The sequence below is a fragment of the Grus americana genome, chromosome 1 (genome assembly GCF_028858705.1).
Source record: "Grus americana isolate bGruAme1 chromosome 1, bGruAme1.mat, whole genome shotgun sequence".
Classification (NCBI taxonomy): domain Eukaryota; kingdom Metazoa; phylum Chordata; class Aves; order Gruiformes; family Gruidae; genus Grus; species Grus americana.
The window spans coordinates 176482476-176504040 of record NC_072852.1 but is presented as its reverse complement, the minus strand read 5'-3'; the positions used below and the strand labels follow the sequence as shown (position 1 = coordinate 176504040).

At 37.9% G+C, this 21565-nt stretch overlaps 1 protein-coding gene across 1 annotated transcript in view; it reads right to left on the bottom strand.

Moving 5' to 3' along the window:
* KLHL1 (kelch like family member 1) overlaps positions 1-21565 on the bottom strand; it is a 260797-nt gene that overhangs the window by 99020 nt on the left and 140212 nt on the right. The window contains exon 5 of the mRNA XM_054806173.1: positions 3798-4010. Coding sequence (XP_054662148.1) covers positions 3798-4010 — 213 coding nt within the window. The remainder of the gene's footprint in view (positions 1-3797; positions 4011-21565) is intronic.

Sequence of the window (21565 nt, the reverse complement as noted above, 5' to 3'; positions counted from 1 at the left end):
ACCTTACACACACACATACATTACCTAAGGCTATTGAAAAGGAAAGTAATATTTTTGATCTTGGGTCTATTTTTCACAATTTTCAGTAATTCACAGAACAAAATAGTTGTATTCCTTTCATCTGACTAATATCAATAGCCTCATTTAACTCCGTAGTGGTAGATCTTATAGATGTTAAATATAAAGATAATTATTACTAAGAACTAGGGGAGGTACTAGTAACCAACAAAGCCTGCATCATCTCTTTTTACACAATAAGAGCTAAAGGTGAGGTTGGTGTGTGAACAGTTTAAGTCACCTCTTGTAAGTGCCTGGCAGATTTAAAAAATCATTTTAGACTGCAGTAATGAACAGTATTGTGTGTGTGCTGGTTTTGGCTGGGATAGAGTTAATTTTCTTCATAGTACCTAGTATGGGGCTATGCTTTGGATTTGTGCTGGAAACAGTGTTGATAATATAGGGATATTTTTGTTACTGCTGAGCAGTCCTTATACAGAGCCAAGGCCTTTTCTGCTTCTCACACCACCCCACCAGCGAGTGGGCTGGGGGTGCACAAAGAGTTGGGAGGGGACACAGCTGGGACAGCTGACCCCAACTGACCAAAGGGATATTCCATACCATATGACATCATGCTCAGCATATAAAGCTGGGGGGAAGAAGGAAGGGGCAACATACGGAGTGATGGTGTTTGTCTTCCCAAGTCACCGTTACACGTGATGGAGCCCTGCTTTCCTGGGGATGGCTGAACACCTGCCTGCCCATGGGAAGTGGTGAATGAATTCCTTGTCTTGCTTTGCCTGCGTATGCAGATTTTGCTTTAGTTATTAAACTGTCTTTATCTCAACTGCAGAGTTTTCTCACTGTTACTCTTCCGATTCTCTCCTCCAACCTGCTTTGGGGGAGTGAGCGAGCAGCTGCCTGGTGCTTAGCTGCCGGCTGGGGCAAAACTACAACAGAGTGCTAGCTTCTCAATTGGCATAGATGTTGAGAAATAAATGGCTCAATTTTCTGGCAAAGAAACCTTCAACTTTTTCCTATTTGACTGCTTCATTTGTAGCACATTTTATATTGGAAATTAAAATAAAAAACCACCCAACCCTCTGAGATCTCAGTATGACACAAAGTGCCTGTAAATCTTAGCATCATGATTTATGATGGTACTTGTTTTAATCATCTCCTTCTTAACATTCTTTTCTTGATCCCTTTCAGAGTGGGTACATTTTTTGTACATTTTAGACATTACAATACCAGTATCTGGTTATGCAGTAAGCTGCCACTCTTAGCTTACCTTCATCTTTCTTCCCATGTTCTTCAAAATACTTGCTGAACAGAATAACTACCTAATCACGTCAGAGAATCATATGCTGTGCTTATACTGGTAAAGGAAACATGGCAAGAAACGACTGAGTAGCACCAACTGGGGCTACAATCCCCTGCAGCGTACTTGTCTGGAAGAGAGATAACTGGAGTGCTTTGAACCAGAGTCAAGGATTGAGCTAACAACTGAGTAATAAAGGTGATCAAGATCAAGGCCTCTCCCTGTTTTTATTTTGCAGTGTCATATACCAAAGATGAAGGAACCTCAGGGTGTTATTTGAGGATTCCAGTATTAACGTTCATTTGAATTTTAAGCAGATTTGAACTTGGATTTCTTTCTTGATTTTGGACAAGCAAATCATTCTGGCAAGTTAATATCCAGAATAGCAACTAGGATTCACAACTGAAAGTATTTGCCATTGTCATATTATTTTTGTCTTTTTTTCTTTTATGGTCTGAAGGAAATAAATTTTGTAGACTCAGACAGAGAAGAAATAGCTCAACAATATCTTTTGCTGTATCAGTGACTCCTTTTTTTAATTCATTAGATCCTCAGCTCAGGATTTGACCTCTAAGGAAAAGTATGCTCAAATAAACATGAAGAGATTTAGATACATGAGAACATTGTCTCTGGCTTCCTACGTAGAAATAACTCCTGCAGACATTGATATGATCTGATATTATTGCTAGTACAATTATGAAATTATCTAAAAGTCACCATCAAAAACCAAGACTGAAATGGCAGCTGATTCTGACCTTACTTATCACTGCCCAATTATCAGTGTCATGACCTTCCTCATAAGAGTCCTTTTTGGTGCCCAACGTGGAGCGCCAAAAAGGGCTGTGATGCATTGACCCTGGCCAGCAGCCAAACACCCACCATGCCTTTCACTCACTCCCCTCTCCTGTGGGATGGGGAGAAAATAAAAAGGAAGGTGAGAAGATTCATGGATTGAGATAAAGACAGCTTAATAGGGAAAACAAAAGCTGCGTGCACATATAAGCAAAAGAGGAATTAATTCACTATCTCCCATTGGCTCGCAGATGTCCAGCCACGCCCTCAGTACATGTAATAGGGGACGTTGCTTGGCAAGTTGCTTGGGAAGACAAATGCCATAATGACAACTGTCCTACCCCTTCCTCCTCCTTTCCCTGAGCTTTTTATTGCTGAGCATGATGTCATATGGTATGGAATATCCCTTTGGTCAGTTGGGGTCTGCTGTCTCGGCTGTGTCTCCTCCCAGCCTCTTGCCCACTGCTGACCTACTGGCTTTTGGAGGGGTAGTAGGGTAGGGAAGAAAGAAAGGCTTGATGCTGTGTAAGCACTGCTCAGCAATAGCCAAAACATTGGTGTGCTACCAACACTGTTTTAGCCACCATACAGGCTGCCATGAAGAAAGTTAACTCCACCCCAGCCAGACTCAGCACACTAGCTGAAAGGAGAATTATTATCTTGAAGTACTAAACAGAAGAAAATTGCTATTTACTTCTTTGGGGAAAAAAAAGGAAACTGAAGCCTGAGTCACAGAATTATAGAAGAATTCATAGGAAGAGATCTCCAATAGACCTCCAGCAGTCAACTAGCTCAATCTCTCACTCATATCAGGGCTAATACCAACACTGGATTTGGTGATCACTTGGTCTAGTTAATTCAGGAAAACCTTCAATGCAGAAGATTGCTTAGCCTCTGAAAAACTTGCTGCAGTGGTTCACTGCTTTCCATGGGATTCCCCCCCCAGCCAATGTCCAACATGAACTATCCATGCTACAACTTGGGGCATTTGCCTCTTCTTACATTTTGTGGTGCTTCCAAGAAGAATTTGGTTCCATGATTTTCCCTCCAAGAAGTCTTAAGTTGCTATTAGGTCATCGTTTAGCCTCCTTTTCATCAGACTAAACAAGCCTGCTTCCTCAACCTCTCCTCTCTTAACTGACATACCACCTTCGTACCTCATCACTGGACTTTCTCCACTTTCTTCCTATGCCTTTCAAATTGCGGACTGCAAAATTGGAAACAATTCCAGGTGTAGCCTTAGCAGCACCATGTATTATGGAAATAATAACTTCATATGGCCTGCTGAGTTTTTCCTCATGTAGACCAATATGCAGTTTTCCTCATTCATATTGTTGGCTCATACTCAGCCTGGTATCTGCCATAATACCCAGGGGTTTTTTTTCTGAGAATATTTAGTATTTTGTCTGGACTTCTTAGCATATTATGATAGCTGTGGAAATCCCTCTTCAGTTTCACAGTTCTGCACGTCTTGGGCATCTGTTGGCCCAATTCTCAAGTTTATTGAGGTCATTCTGGATGAATGGCTGCCATTCATTTTTTCTAATTCTGAACAGTTTTGCTCTTAAATACCCAGAGTATACAGCAATTGTAGATTATAAACTGATGAGATTTTTCACAATAACAGTTATTGCTGCTGCTGCTGCTGTTGTTGTTATTATTATTAAAAATAATAATTAAAAAATACCTGAGGTGGAAGCAGTGGTAATCTGATATAAGCAAGTAGCATGCTTAGGTCATTGCATCGCCTCTGCATATCATACTTCACCCACATCATTAAGGCATGGAAAATGGTCTCTTCATCAGGAACATTCACGTCATCACTAGCAAGAAGTTTATGGAGTTCTTCAGCCGGTAGAAGTAAAAATTCTTGATTTCTTATAACTTCCATTATGTTCTCCTGAGAAGAAGAAAGTATTTCAGATTCAGTAATACTAGAATAAAATAAAAGCAATAAAGCAAATAAAGCCGATAAACCCATAGGTTTAGTCAATATCTGCCATACATGCAGCTTTTACAGCTCATGAGAAAAACAAACCAAAGATGATTAGAATTAAACAGCTGCAGTTGTAATTCATATATGAATGTATTCAGAGAACAATTTGAAGATTATATGGTAATACTATGATAAAAATTGTCAGAATTAGTAAAGGCTAGGGCAGATCTGCTTATTGTTTGAAATTTTTTAAACTCATTTGTAATTGAGCACATTAAATATATTGTAAATCTTTACATGCACATACTAAATTTTCCTGTATTTTTTCACTATCTGATTTATTTCTTAAATAACTTGTCAGTCATATACAGCTATATTATCAATATCCAGATGATGACTGTCTATACGCATGACAAGGCCAAGAGGAAGATCAACACCATGAACTTAGCATTATTTCTTGAACTTGTTTAGAACAGATTGTTAACATCCAGCTAGCATGCAAAATGTATACAGCAATTAAAATCTCACAGTACTGAAATTTATAATACATATAGGAATAACTACAAAAAACTAAAGAAAAACTATATAAACTATATAACAACATATAAACTATATAAACTAAACAAAAATATTTCATTTAGTTGACTGAATCTTGAGAACTGAATTAAGCACTCTCTGAACTACCTACCCTACATTAACAGGACACAACAGAAGCACAGTTCTACAAGGTATCTTTCTCCAAAAATTTCTTTTAGGGTGCTTGATTTCTGTGGAGAAATTGCGAATGTGTTCTCATAGTCTTGATTCATAGATAATTGTAAGAAGAAAGTGAAGTAGGTGTAGACTGGAGGCACAAGAGCCTCCTCCTGGAAAAAAACTAATTTTTGACATAAAACAAAACTGTAAAAAGTCTTGGAGGGAGAAGTAAATTACAATACCTGATAAATAAAAGACAATCACTAATTCCATAATGATATTTTGGATAGACTTCGTGAGAAGCAGGGAAGGAATGAAAAAACATCAGTCGAGGACTTAAGTGTAAGAACGTCAAAATTGTGGGAAGTGGATAATCCCACTGCTACACCCACTCAATTAAATTCTTAGCATATTAAAATTCAAATTAACGCTGTCTATAATTGTCTATAAGGGCCAGGGGAAAGACTGACTGATCATCAGGAACTGAAATAGAAGTAACACAGTATTACTGAGACAATATAACTAATACAGAAAAAAAATGGTGCCACACTTAAAACATCAGAATTATACTCTGGCCCTAGTATGTCACATGTTGTCTTTCCTCCTCCCCATGCAATACAAGGAAATTATTATTTTAATTCTTCAACATATTTTTTGAAAGTTACTGCTTAAAAGAACTGATTAAAACCTGCATATCATTTTATATAAGGTAGCAGAGATGATTAATACAGACACAGACATGACAAAATCATGACAGAAGTTCGAAATGCGTAATGTAATTCTACATCAAATACATACATGCAAATAGAATGAATTAACTAAAGCTGAAAGTGATGCTTATTATTATGAATGTGAATACTTTTATATGTAAAACTTAACTTTCAATGAGTAACTTTTTAACTCTACATATACATGCAAAATGGGATGCTGACACAACAGACAATCAAAGGTATATATATGGTCATGGTCTGCATTAACCATGCTGTTATCTTTAAATAACTGATAATTAGATCAAAAAATGACTTGCTTTTTATTTTTTTTTAAATTGCTTGATTAAATGTCAATAGGTACCTAAAACCTAGATTTTTATGGACTAAGGTTTTAATGCACTGACTCCTGATAAAATTTAAACTGTGTGACTAGAACATTGTACAGTAGCTTGGAAATGTAAGGGAACTAGTTTGCAGGCACTTAAGCACAAGTTGGCTTAATTCATTTTAATTAAAAAGCCATAAAACTCAGAAAATTTCATTGCACTTCTCAATAAAATGATTTATAAGCCAAAGTTTAATTAAGGCTGGTTAAACTGACATTAAATCCCATTGTGAAAAAAATATAACTATACTTCTTAATAGGAACCAACATCAAACTTTGCAGTAGCATATTAATCCAAAGACCTAATATTGCTGAGAAGTATTGCGATAGTGGAATAGATTTTATGAACTCACAGAACTTAATTAATTTTGAATAACACTCAGAGCAGGGGCTCAAAATTCAGAATAATAACTTTAGGTTTTATTAAGATTTTTTATCATTTTTAATTGTCTTTTCATTTGGATATATGCTTAAGGAGAACTTATTCCAGCCTCTGTACTGATTTACCATTGACTGAAAGCAGAATCAGACAAAGTTTTCATACAAAACATATGAGCTCAAATCTGTTTTTCTAAACATCTGGACTTACACTAGTTTAATGTTACTCAGGGCCAAGCAGTGTAGAAAATGCTATTTAATAAAAATTCTTTATATAACTTTAACTTCTGTATATATATACACATTTATATGGTATATTTATATACATTTTATATATGTAAACCAGCAATAAAATCCAGGTTCTTGATCTTCAGAGCTAAAAATTCTCTCCTTCAAATATTAAGCACTTCCTAAATTGACTATCGAATGTTTAGAACTTCATAGATCACATTTTACTTTCTTGAGATTCATTTCATTTGGAGCAGCAAAGCATATTTCAAAGACCTACTTTTTTATCAGAACAGAAATAATTTTTTATATGCTTATTGCGGAAAAATATCTGCCTTTCTTTTAAAATATAACTGATTTCAATTTTGCACTTTGGGGAACAGGATACAAAAGATGTCTGTGACCTACTGGTTAAAATTTTCAGGGTAAGTGAAATAAATTTTAAATTCTTCTGAAATTAAGCTGCAATATAGAAATTGAACTATCCAATCCTGCTCTAGCGAAGTGCTTTCAGGAATGCTTAGGTCCTCACGGGCTGAGAAACCTTAATTTTGAGAATGAGGGTACTCAGCATTTAAGACTGTCCAGGGTTATGTGACAGAGGTAGATGAGTATGCAGGACTTGTAACTTTTGGCTAACACCTAAGAAGCTTTGTAGATCTGGTCTTCACTGTCTCCTAAGTCTCATAAGATCAACTGGGCTGTGACTAATGCCTCTCCTGCATGGGTCATTCACTTAGCCTTTCCCTTCAGCAAGAATTGTAATGTTTTAATTAAGTCGAGTAGTGGATTTTTGCTTTTAAATTGTAAAAGGTAACTTAAAATAGAAAGCATGAAAGTCTCTGAACCCACATGGAGAAAGCTATGTCTCACTTGGTTGCCCTTGCACTTTCTCAAAATGATCATGCAATAACCATTGCTGTGCGGTTATCGCATCTCCATGGCAGAGCTGTCTCACTTTTAAACCTTTTCAGCAGCACACAGGATTAGAATTAAATGAACATAAAGTTCTAGCAGAGTAGATTTATGTAAACAAAACATCTGTATTTAAAGGAAGATAAGCAAGCACCTGAGTATCTGAGTATAGCAGATTGTGCATCATAGGAATATAGAATTACAGAATCATAGAAGGGTTTGGGTTGGAAGCGACCTTAAAGATCATCTAGTTCAAACTGCCCTGCCATGGGCAGGGACACCCTCCACTACACCAGGTTGCCCAAAGCCCCATCCAACCTGGCCTTGAACACTTCCAGGGAGGGGGCATCCACAGCTTCTCTGGGCAACCTGGTCCAGTACCTCACTACTCGCAGAGTGAAAAATTTCCTTCTAACATCTAATCTAAACCTACTCTCTTTCAGCTTAAGGCCATTCCCCCTTGTCCTATCACTACATGCCCATGTAAACAGTCCCTCTCCAGCTTTCTTGTAGGCTCCCTTCAGGTACTGGAAGGCTGCAATAAGTTCTCCCTGGAGCCTTCTCTTCTCCAGGCTGAACAATCCCAACTCTCTCTCAGCCTGTCTTCACAAGAGAGGTGCTCCAGCCCTCTGATCATCTTCATGGCCCTCCTCTGGACTCACTCCAACAGGTTCCTGTCCTTCTTATGCTGGGGGCCCCAGAGCTGGACGCAGTACTCCAGGTGGGTCTCACAAGAGCAGAGTAGAGGGGCAGAATCACCTCCGTCAACCTGCTGGTCACACCACTTTTGATGCAGCCCAGGATACGGTTGGCCTTCTGGGCTGCAAGCACACATTGCTGGGTCATGCTGCACTTTTCATCAATCAACGCCCCCAAGTCCTTCTCCTCAGGGCTGCTTTCAATCCTTTCCTCTCCCAGCCTATAGCTGTGCTTGGGATTGCCCCAAACCATGTGCAGGACCTTGCACATGGGCTTGTTGAACTTCATGCGGTTCACATGGGCCCACCTCTCAAGCCTGTCAAGGTCCCTCTGCATGACATCCCTTCCCTCCAGCATGTCGACCACACCACACAGCTTGGTGTCATCAGCAAACTTGCTGAGGGTGCACTTGATCCCACTGTCCATGTCACCGACAAAGATGTTAAACAGCACCAGTCCAAATACTGACCCCTGAGGAACACCACTCGTCACTGATCTCCACTTGGACATTGAGTCGTTGACCACAACTCTTTGAGTGCAACCATCCAGTCAGTTCCTTATCCACTGAGTGGTCCATCAGTCAAATCCATGTCTCTCTGATTTAGAGACAAGGATGTCATGTGGGACAGTGTCAAATGCTTTGCACAAATCCAGGTAGCTGACGTCAGTTGCTCTTCCCTTATCCACCAATGCTGTATCCCTGTTGTAGAAGGCCACCAAATTTGTCAGGCACAATTTACCCTTAGTGAAGCCATGTTTGCTTTCACCAATCACTTCCTTATTTTTCATGCCCCTGAGCATAGTCTCCAGGACAATCTGCTTCATGATCTTGCCAGGCACAGAGGTGAGACTGACCGGCCTGTAGTTCCCCAGGTCTTCCTTTTCCCCTTCTTAAAAATGGAGGTAATGTTTCCCCTTTTCCAGTAGGTGGAACTTTGCCGACTGCCATGACTTCTCAAATATGATAAATAATGGCTTAATAACTTCATCTGACAGTTCCCTCAGGACCCGTGGATGCATCTCATCAGGTCCTATAGACTTGTGCACTTTCAGGTTTCTTAGATATTTTCAAACCTGATCTTCTCTTGCAGTGGATGATCCTTCATTCTCCCAGTCCCTGCCTTTGCCTTCGGCAACCTGGGAACTGTGGCTCAAGCACTTGCCAGTGAAGAATGAGGCAAAGAAGTCATTGAATACCTCAGCCTTCTCCATATCCCAGGTAACCAGGTCTCCTGTTTCATTCTGGAGGGAGCTCACATTTTACCTAGTCTTCCTTTTATCGCTGACGTACCTATAGAAGCTTTTCTTGTTGTCCTTGACATCCCTGGCCAGATTTATTTCTATCAGGACTTTAGCTTTCCTAACCTGATCCCTGGCTGCTCGGACAGTTTCTTTGTATTCCTCCCAGGCTACCTGCCCTTGCTTCCACCCTCTGTAGGCTTCCTTTTTCTGTTTCAGTTTGCCCAGGAGCTCCTTGTTCATCCATGGGGGCCTCCTGGTGTTTTTGCCTGACTTCCTCTTTGTTGGGATGCATCATTCCTGAGCTTGGAGGAGGTGACCCTTGAATATTAATCAGCTTTCCTGGGCCTGCAGGGATGGAGTTCTAATGAAATTAAACTATTATCAAATATAATTTAATAAAAATATATTCTACTACATATATATTTATAATGACGTTATCAATACAAATGAATATTTTTTTTAAATCAAAACTTGTAATGATCATTATTTTTCATGGAATCAAACTATCTTTAAAAAGTTAGTTCTCATTGATGTTTATGTCATGGATTTCACTAACTAGCATTTATCAGTTGTAAGGATGAACCTGAGAATAATTTCTTCAGTATTATAAAAAATATGAAATAATTTCCTACCTGGAAGCATGTCACGTTCCGAGAGTGATATTTAGAACCTGTTACATCAGAGCTGCTGTGGCATTAAAATGCTTAGCAGGTTTTTTGGTTTTGGATGTAGGGGTCTTACTTAAGAAGTTTTATATTTTATTGATTTTTATGCTGTGACCTTTCCAATACAAAAATGAGAAATGCATTAAACAATGCTGAACAAAAGGTATCCGTACACTAACCTTTCACCTAAACAGTAAATGACTAGTGTCAGTGAATATTTTAAGCCCACACTGCTTTTAGTTTAGAACCTAAGTTTTCATAAGAACATTTAAATAAATGAGTAACTAGTGCATATGATTTCTATATTAAATCATATAATATACTTTCTGAAGTGCTAAAGACCTGAAAGCCAATTTTGATTTTGGTCAAGCTCCAAACTATTTCAGTCTGGAATTATTGCTGCTGTGCTACATTGAATTCAGCCCTCTTGTTTTATACACTCAGTTTTCCCTATCAGCTGTATATCATACAAGACTACATCCTGTTTGCAAAAACTGTCCTATTGTGTATCTTCTTTCCTGAGAAGAAGGGAGTTTTGTGCTGCTTTTGGCTGGGATAGGGTTAAATTTCTTCACAGTAGCTATATTTCTGATTTGTGCTGGGAAGTGTTGATAACACAGGGAAGTTTTTGTTACTGCTGAGCAGTGCTTACACAGAGCCAAGGCCTTTTCTGCTTCTCACACCACCCCACCAGCGAGTAAGGCTGGGGGTGCACAAGGAGTTGGGAGGGGACACAGCTGGGACAGCTGACCCCAACTGACCAAAGGGATATTCCATACCATATGACGTCATGTTCAGCACATACAACTGGGTGAAGAAGAAGGAAAGGGGAGATGTTCAGAGTGATGTCATTTGTCTTCCCAAGTCACCGTTACATATGATGGAGCCCTGCTTTCCTGGAGATGGCTGAACACCTGCCTGCCCATGGGAAGTAGTGAATGAATTCCTCGTCTTGCTTTGCCTGCGTATGCAGATTTTGCTTTACTTATTAAACTGTCTTTATCTCAACCCCAGAGTTTTCTCACTGTTACTCTTCCGATTCTCTCCCCCAACCTGCTGGTGGGGGAGTGAGCGAGCAGCTGCCTGGTGCTTAGCTGCCAGCTGGGGCAAAACCACAACAAGTTATTAGAATCAGGAAGCACAATCTGGGGACCAAAAAAGCTGGAATATTTGTGTTCCATGACTTGAATTGGCCCAGATTGATATATTTGTCATTGGAAGGGTCCTCAGCAGAATTTCAAGAAAACAGCAAAAGAGATAGGCACTGTGAATCATGCAGAGGTGGTATTTTGGACTGGAAAGGCTAAAAGTGGCAAAAATAGAGACTCACAGTGCAAACTGTCACATTGGTGCAGTATTGTGAAGTGTGGATACACACATACTGACTCTTGTGACTGTCTTGTTTTGCTTTTACTTGTATAAGGTGTACCCTTAGCACTCCCCAAATATGGAAAATATGAGCTGCTCCAACTTTTTAAATTGAGCTGTTTGCACAGCAGGAATGCAACCCTTCTCGCCTAGGTAACAGAACGACAAGTTTCTGGGTTAAATTATAACACTCCAGGGAAGCAGTCATCATGACACTCTCACTTTCTCACTCTCATAGCATGACTTTTCTTGCTTCCCTACTCTGCTCCTGTAACTATCCTTTGGCACAAGTTTGCTGCCCCAGTCCAGCACTGTCGTCCAATTTACAGTCTGGACACAGTGGCTTCCCTAACCTGTGGTGATCTGTAGGTCACAGAATCACAGAATCATTTAGATTGGAAGGGAGCTCTCGAGATCATCTAGTCCAATGCCCATGTTCAAGCAATGTCAGATAGAGCAGTTTGTCCAAAACTGTGTCTAGTCTGGTTTTGATTATCTCCACAGAAGGTCACTTCACAACCTCTTTTTGCGATATATTCCAGTGTTTGACCACCCTCACAGTAAAAAAGTGTTTTCTCATGTACTGATGCAATTTCATGTTTTTTAAGTTGTGTTCATTCCCTCTTGTCCTGTCATTGGGCACTACTGAGAAGAGTCTGCCCCCCTCATCTTCAGTCCCTTCCATCAGGAATTTATACACATTGACAAGACTCCCCCTGAGATTTCACTTCTCCAGACTGAGGAGTTGCAGCTCTCTCAGCCTCTCCTTATATGAAAAATGCTCAAGCAACCATTGGAGCAACCACTCGAGATAAACTACTCCATAAATGGTACCTCCATGGGAAGAGGAATAGATACATTTTGTAGGATAGAGGGACATAAGGACCATCATTTACAATGTCATGAAGGGCACGATAATACTAGAGTAAAATAATGAGCTTAGAGAAGTGGGATGTCTTCCACTAACTGCCCCATTAACACTCCCCACAGCTTCTGGCCATTGCTGGAATACTCTATCCATGGGTAGATGAAAACTCACTCCGTGTGGGAACACACATGCATACACCCTCTGTAGCAGGTACAGCAAGTACTAGCCCATATTGATAAATCAGCCCTGGTAGCACATCGTATTGGAGCACTCATGACTGTGGCCAAGAGCTGGAATTGCAGCTTATGGCATCTTACGCGAGATGAGTAAAGACAAAGAGAACTCTCGGAAGCAGCAGTGTTTGGCATTGGGTTGCGCAGCAAAGGTTAAAACTACGTCTCAAGATATAATGTAACTTGCTGTGCATGACCCTGGTGTTTGCTGGAGCCAAGGCCTGTGGATTAATAAAACAAGTAAGTAATTCTTTCAGCCACTGTGCCAGAGTTCACTGTGCCATGATGCAGAATCCATGACTAGGGAGGATGTTGGTATTGGTTACAGAGGTGTGCTTCAATCTGTGTAATCCGACCTTTGAACCATATTGCAAACCAAGTTTGGATGCAGAAAAGCACAAGTGTAACCCTTCAACATTTATGTCAAGGTAAGCACATATTTTTACATGCTCCTAATGGAGCCTCTGTCTTGTTTACTCTGATTACAGGCATAAAAAAAAGGAAAACAAGGAAAATGGAGGGTAATAAGCCTAACAGGAACTTCATCTAAATCAAATCTGATTAAAAGAAAGCTGTGAATCAGAAAAAAAAAGAAAAAATTTCTTGCTATTAAAGCATTGAGCTCTAGAACAGTTTTCCAGTGGGTGGGCAGGGAACCAGTGCAAGAATTAGAATGTGGTTTACAAAAGGGATTACATGAGGTGGTTTACCAGGACAGCAGGGAACTTCCTTGGGATCCCTTTCAGTTTTGTTTTAACCCAGTTACCCTTCTGTTGAACCTAATAACATCTGATTCACTGAAGATTGCTTCCTATAAAGGCATCATCTCAAAGACATCTGGAGATGGATAATTTGCCACTTTTGCAGTAGCTTTCAGAAGTAATCATCCTCAACATTAAAATGTGTGTCTAATTTCCCATTTGAACTAGTCTGTCTTCCACTCATACATACTGGTTCTTATTATGAATTTCTCACTCTGATTAATGAGCCCATTAGCACCAAAACTTAAAAACCTCAGAATAATCTCTTGTGTCTTTGATAACTCAAAGGAGTTGAGTGGTTATAGCCTTCCTTTTACAATTCATTCACAGTACTGTCTCCTATAACACCAAGTTGTAATGTCCAGGAGTGAAAAGAAGATACTCGGTCATTAACATTGTTTCTTGTGGTAGCACCTACAAATTCACTGGTAATCTCATAATCATTCACTGACCTATCCTGACCCTACTTAGCCTGTGAAATGTGATGGAATATAGCACAAAGCAAAAGCTGAAGGCATATGCAAGATCATGTCTATAAAAAAGCTTCCACTTTCATAAATGATTAATAAATACTGTAATTAAGATAATATTCCAAAAGGCAATTGAAATCTCAGTCAGAGCATTAGACTGAAATCTTTCCTCATATTCCCGTACTCAAAACTTGAATTAAAAATAAGTAGCCATTAAAATGAAAATGCATCTAACGAACCATGGGGAATTGTACAATCATAGAGGAAAAATGCCTTTTTCTATTGCTCTCCTTTCCACACTATAAAGATTTGCAACAACAGCGTTTCTTCTGTCTTCAGTAGCTATCTCAAAGCATATGTGTTCTGTGTCCTGTGTGATATATGCTACGGCTGGAGAATTTTTTAGTTACAGTTTAAAGGAGTGAAATGTTTAAAAACAGTAGTTTATGTTAATATTTCAGATTCAGTAGTCCTTTTAACTGAAACCAAATATTAAAAGAACCCCAAAACAATAAAAAAACCCAACCCCCACAGCAGAGACATATGAAAACTTTAGCATTTCTGATTAATTCATAGCAAATTATTGTATTAAAAAAGTGTATACTTTCCAAGAGCATTCTAGAAAAGAAATAGCCCATCATACAAAAAATACAAATTCCAGGAAATGCCTGAATCACGTGCCTGAATTATTCTCTCACGCATTTTGTTTTTCATTGTTGGACTCTAATCTACCTTTCAACTAACAGCGAGCATAATTTGAAGTGTTCCAGAGAGTCTTAATTAGTATGAAAGAAGAGAATATAATCCAAATTAGAAAAACATTGGAACACAAAAGGGATTCTGAGAGAGAATCACCTCTCTATGTAAAGGGGACTTCCAAAGACTTCCACTCCATAAGCAGGTTTGAAGAAAGTCATGTGGTAATTACTTTCTGACAGCACTTACGGCCCTCAAGCACAGCATTAAATCCAGATTAATTCTAAAGACACAATGTTATGGTACAAAGTTAATTCAAATAGCCACACATACTCCTCCCCTAGATAACAGAAACTTTTGGTACTCCACAGTATTTCAGAAAATAGAATAATTCACACAAAGATGCCTGATCACTAACAATGGCAATTTCCATACTCTTTCCAACAAAATAATGATATATATTATAATGAACAATAACCACTATATTTAGCTATTAAGTGGTTCATCAAGATACAAGGCTGCTGAAAACTTGTCACATTAACTTGTTGTCTTTCATAGAACACTTAAAAAACCTGTTAAACAAATGCTGAAAATATATTAACCTACTGTGTGAATCCCAAAAGACAAATTTCAGACTGAAGTGAAATTGTAAAACATTTGTCATCCTGCACATAATATTGATTAAACTGACAGTTACTCTTGTTTTATCGGTGCTTTGGAAATTACAAATTTGGAAGGAACAGACATTACATTTCACTCTCTCCAAGACTGCATGTTACCATTAAATAATTTCATGCTGTCAACTAACTATAACATGCATTAATTTCTTAGCGTCAGTTCTTTATTGGGAAGGAGGAGGAGGCAAAGAAAACTTTATAGCTGTGTCTGGTTGTTGGTTTTTTAGGTTGTTTTTTTTTTTTAATTAGCTTGTGTTCGAGTTCTCACACAATTTGTAATCATTCTACTTTTGTAAAATCCATCACTTAAAAACCATCTGTACTTTTTAAAATAATGACCTGAGCAAACTGCACCCCAACTCAACTTTCCAAGCTATGTTGTTACAAAGCCAGTGGTTATTTACATAATCAAACCTTCCCTATAAAATCCAAAAAAGATTTCTAGACTGCTTTTCACTTATCTAAAATCTCATTTCTTTCTTTTCTTTTTTACTTATCAACACAAACAAACATAATTTCTTCTGGAAATAAACAGAATACTACTAGACAAGATTTACGCCTGAAATTATGCTGCAGAACACAGTTGACTTTAAAGCAGAACATAGTTATAAGCAGTCATTAAGATAAATAATTTAAAAAATGGGGATTTGCCAAATTTTTAGGATTGGATCTCCTGATACCCTAATGCTTTAGAAGGTACTCATTACATTAAAAGTTATGTTATTTATTCACATAAGCTTATTGATAGCTGATGCAGTCTTGCACAGAATTTAGGTACCTAGATGTTACTTGGTGTTTAAGTGCTCACAGAACATAAAAAGAGCTGTATGGGTTTAGAACAAGCAAAGTTCCATTTGTGACCAGTGACCAGATATAATTTTGACAACGTTTAGAAGAAAGTTTAAAAGGTAAATGTTAGATCTTCTCTGTGTATCATAGATTTTGGAAATTTGTGATTTTTGAGATTTCTTGTATGAGATGCTTAGAAGACCTTTGTGAACCTATCTTCAACTTATTTAATAGCACTTTGAATTTATTTAATTTTTGCCTCCATAGAATCCCTTGCAGTCAACTACACAACTTAAGCATATACCTGTAAAAGGCAAGTATTTCCTTTTGTTTGCTTTTAAATCTGTTACTCAAATGAATCTGATGAAGCGCAGTTCTTGAATTGAGAGAAATAATATCCCATTCTCCCTTTCCATGCCATTTATGCCTTATGTCTATTACAACCTGTCATGGTTTAGCCCCAGCCGGTAGCTGGGTGCCACGCACCGCTCGCTCACCCCTCCCCCGGCGGGCTGGGGAGGAGAATGGAAAAACAACGGCAAAGCCTCGAGGGTTGGGATAAGGGCAGTTTACTGGGACAGCAAGGGAGAGGGAAACAATCAACAACAGTGCTGATAACAGATATTCACAATGGGTGATAACAAAGAACAATTTACCGATCCCACGACCGACCGGACGCTCAGCCTGTCCCAGAGCCACACCGCACCCGCCCCTGCCCGACTGGTCCCATTTTATGGTGAGCATGATGTCACATGGTATGGCATAGCCCCCGGCCAGCTTGGGTCACCTGTCCTGGCTCTTTGTGAAATTAACTCTATCCTTGCCAGAACCAGGACACAATCCCTTCAGCACTCATATCTTCCCCATTGCCAAAAAAAATCCCCAAACCACCACCAAAACACCTCTCTTGTTATGGAGATAGGGGGCTTTCCCACATTTTCAATTATTATTCCATTTTTATCCTTAGATACAACTAGAGTGCCCTGGCTATGCCCTTCCAAGATGGCTTTACTCCAGGTGATCCAAGGAGAGAGAACACCAACCAGCCTCACCTTGCATGCTTTCTCCCCTGAAAAGGAAACCTAAATGTCAGGATTTATGTTTGATCTGGATGGCAGAGGATTCAGACTTCAGATCACTCTGTAGCGCATACTCACGGGTCTACTTAGATGGAATCACCACTGATCCTTTTTTTAGTGCTTTTTGGTTTTCATATATTCTTTCTGAGATTAGATAACCAGAGCTACGAGCAGCATTAAAGACGCAAACAAACCACGGAGTGGATTCGGTGTTTCCTGTTTTATCCTCTATTCTTTTCCTAATACTCCCCAGCACTCCACTTCTTTTGCGGAGTGCTCAGCACCCTAAGTGCTCACCAAACATTCTCATAAGCAGACAACTGATCTAAATGAATAAAAGTTTCTATTTTTTTTCCCCTCCTGATACGAGATAGCTTGTTAAGGTCTCATCATTAAATGTATATAGATTATTCCTTCACCTGCATTACTTTAACCTTATAAATATTTGATTATATTTGGCGATATATGCTTAGCATCACAAGATCTTTTTGCAACTTCTTAGGTACAGTTTGTGGCTTTTACTATCCTCCTAATTTCACACTGTCCATAAAGCTGTTTTATTTCATTATTTACTCCTTTTCCATACAATTTATGAGAACATTTAATTGAGTAATTCACAACATATTTCCCTTGTGGTCCTTACTGGTAACTTTTTACGCAGTGGCATCTGTATATTCATTCTCATCATTTATTTCCTAATTGTTAACCAGATATTAATCCATAGGAGCACCTTTTGTCTCATGCCTTTAAGTCTATGTTTTCTTAAGAGTTGCCTGTAAAAGACTTTTCAAAGGACTTTTGAAAATGCAAGTACACAATACAAAATTTGTCCACAGACTCCCAGAGACTTATGAAATCGAGTTTACATCATCAAAATTTCCCTCACTTTTTTCCATTTTTTTTAATGCATCTTGCTGCCTGTTCTCTTTTATTATGGTTTAACAAATGTATACAAAAGTCAAACTATTTGGTCTCTGTCTCTTTGCGGGACTTTTCTTTCTTTTTTCTCTTTGGTCTCTCTCTGGTGTCACATTTATCAGCTGCCACTTTTTCTCTTACCAAGGACAACTTAGATGTTAGGTTACATATCACAGCTAACACTTCCTTCAGCATACTCAGGTCAATACCAAATGGTCTTAGTGATCTGTCAGCATTCATATAATTTTGACATAATTATTCTAAGTTGTCTACCTAAAAAAAAAAAAAAAGTTAATTTATGGTCTAAGATCCTTGGTAGAAAACATGAATCTAAACAACTCATTTAAATTTCTGTCTCTTGCCTTATCTACCTTGAACATTCATACTGAATCTGTTTTATCTCAGCCATACAGTTTCTCTGTCAAGATTTTTGTTTTTAATGTTTTTGAGAGGAATAGAACCTAAAAGTCAAACTGGTTGGTCAGGCTCCCTACATAGTGCATGAGCAAAGTTAGTCACTAAACAGCAAGCCAAAATCCTATACAGTAAATAGGATGCTACGTTGAACTTGCCAAAAGGAAACACGGCATCTAGTGACATTTTTTCAATCCCACCTTACTTCTGCAGTGAACCCACTCAGATTATGGAGTACATATCCTCTCTGGAAGGCAAGCCACAAAATCTTCACAATAGTATGTGAAGACTACTGGTAGTCTGATGTCTATGTTTCAAACAGTGTAATAATTCAAATAGCTATCTGAGAAATTTCAGAGCATAAGACAAGCCTCAGTCTGAATGAATCCATTTCATCAACTCCCAAGAAAATATTCTAAGTGTTCATGAACAAGACATTATTCAGTGCACTCCCACTGAAGATGATTTTGAACATATTTCTGTGCATCAACATTTTTGCCATAGATATTGGACTTACTATTCAGTCAAGTCCATTGATGGGATATTAAAATTTTCAAATCTTAAAGCAGTTAGTTATCTTAATCGGATTTAAAACCCTAACTAATACTAGTTCTTTGGGATACAGTTTCTTAGGAAGAGTTCCTAATCATCATTCTAGGCTATTAAGTCAGGGAAGAAAAGATTGAAAAAGGTTTAACTCCTTTAATTCTGTATGGACAGAAGATAGTGCAATAGGCAGTGCAGAACAGAGTAGTAAGTGGACTAAACTGGGTCCACTCAATCAATTAAATGGGGTGGACTTGTTCTTTGACTTCTGTGCTTCCTCATTTTGCATCACAGACTAATCCCTCCTCCAAATAACTTTTGGGCATCTGCATTTCAAATTAAATTTGCTAATTTGTATCAATACAGGAACACAGGATACACATATAGTATAACCTAACTGCACATTTTTATCCTGTGAACAACACCAAGAAGAAATCCCTGAGACAAGACACAAGGCTCAGGCTTGGATGAAACAAGCATTGCAACATGCTCTATGTTGGTTCTTTCTGTACACTGCTTCATTTGCAAGAGAAATATAGTAAGAGTAGAAATAGGAGCAAGAATAAGATAAGGATAAGGATAAGGGATAAAAACCATTGATATTTCATACCTACCAAGCACATTTTTTTTTCTTTTTACTAAGAAAGATAGTACATAATAAATACAACCTTATTTAAGACAAGCAAATTTTCAGCTAACATTAAATCTTACTAAAAATCTGAATACGATGATTATCTCTGGATGCTTTTGTCTCTTCTCAATTTTAACTAAACATAAAACCAGACAGCAGTAGATATCATTGTGCATTTCTACTTCATTGTACAGCAACATCTTGAATGAAAAAGAATCAAAGTATCTATATTTTCATATATTTACTTTTTCCAGGAGGTATTTCACAAAAATCTTTAAGCGGTACTGAACTGGGTAATGCATTTCCAAAATGTATTCCAGATATGTCCAATCCCTTCTAAAAAGGAAAAGGTTTTTACCAACTGTACAATAAATAAGTCAGTTGCAATATATCTCAGCAGGTCCTGTTGGCTATAACAGATTAAGAATGTTGAGAACTAAGATTATTTTAACATATGTTATTCAAATGCAATTTAACTACCAAAAAAAAAGAAAAAAAAAAGTGGATTTTAATTCAGAAATTTATTCTACAGAATTCATTAATCTATGCTGATATGTTTGAAATTTGTAATAGAAAAACACAAGTGCTTAAAAATATGCTTGCAAAATCCTTTCTGTGGAAGCACATTGTGATACCAACTTCTATGAGAAAGTCATGGCAATAGTTTTTTAAGATTCCCTGCAAATAGGTAAACAAGCAGATATACTTCTGAAGAACATCTTAGGTGATAATTTTCAAAAATTATAAGAAAATCCTAATTAATATAAAGTTTTAACCACCCCTAGGAATTTCACAACTCTATCTCAGGTTTTGTCTAAACCATAAGCAAAAAATTATGAAAATGAGCTTTGAGTAGGTTTTACAGCTGAGTTACATTGGCTTAAAGAAAATGTTTGGCACTCTCAAATACTGATCCTCAGAACACTAGCAGAGAAGTTTAGCATTATTCTTAGTGCTTGCTCTGTGTGTCAATACATGGCTCATGTCTTTAGAATCAAAACGATCAATGTGTTCAGTGTTTGTGAAAAGCACTAGACTGATGGAAGATTGATTGGTTTTTGGATACAATCTTGTCAGAGGTCTAATTCAGAATAGAAATAAATGTTTTATAATAGCTAGTGATTTCCACAGTTTCGACAGTTTCCCTTATGTGGAGAGATTATACGTACAAGTTGTTATCCTCTAAATATGTAGTTTAATTTATGTGTGCTACACTACTTATTAACTCCATAGTTTGTGCATTACAGAACTGCACTATAGTAATGCAGTAAAACTTACAGTTACAATCCTATGTTGAGAGCTTTGCCTTTTTAACCAGTACATAAAACAATAAAAGTTCCCTTTCTTATTTCTCTGAACATAAATTCACCAGTGGAATGTGCTTAGTTTACAAAAAGTCATCTGTCTAGCAGCTACTGTTTACATTTTACTATTTACTATTTATTGTCATAATTCACAGAAATTACTGCATTTCTTTGGAATTATCTTCATTTCAATTACATGAATAGTAAGTCCAAAATTATGGATATTATTGATTAAACTGTGATATTTTTAAGGGGAGCTTGAAGAGTAAGACCACAAATGTCTATATGCACGTACAAGTGCATGTGTATGTGTATATGTATATACATACACATATATACCTACGCTGAAGACATTACACTATAGGGTTTTGAGTCTTACCTGAATCACAGCTCTAATGTCATGAAAATAAACAGCAAAATAAGAATCACTACTGATGGAATAAATTCTACTGAAAATTGAAAATTACGGAATGTCACAAAGAATTACATCTGATTATTTTGTGAATATTACATTTTCCCTTGATTAGACAGCAATGAAATGTAAGGCATCAGGTTGACTTACTTACAAAACAGAATCATAAAATAATTCGGGTAGAAAGAAACCTCTGGAGGTCATCTAGTCCAAGCCTTGCTCAAATTAAGACTAATTTCAAACATAGATCAGGATGCTCAGGGCCTTTGTTGCGTCTAGCTTTGACTATTTCCCAGCACAGAGATTCCACAGCCTCTCCGAGAAAACTGCTACAGTGAGTACCGCAATCACTGTGAACAAATGTTTTTCACTTGTAAATTGCAACTTGGGACTGCTGCCCAATGTCCTCTCATTGTGCACCTTCAAGAAGAGAAT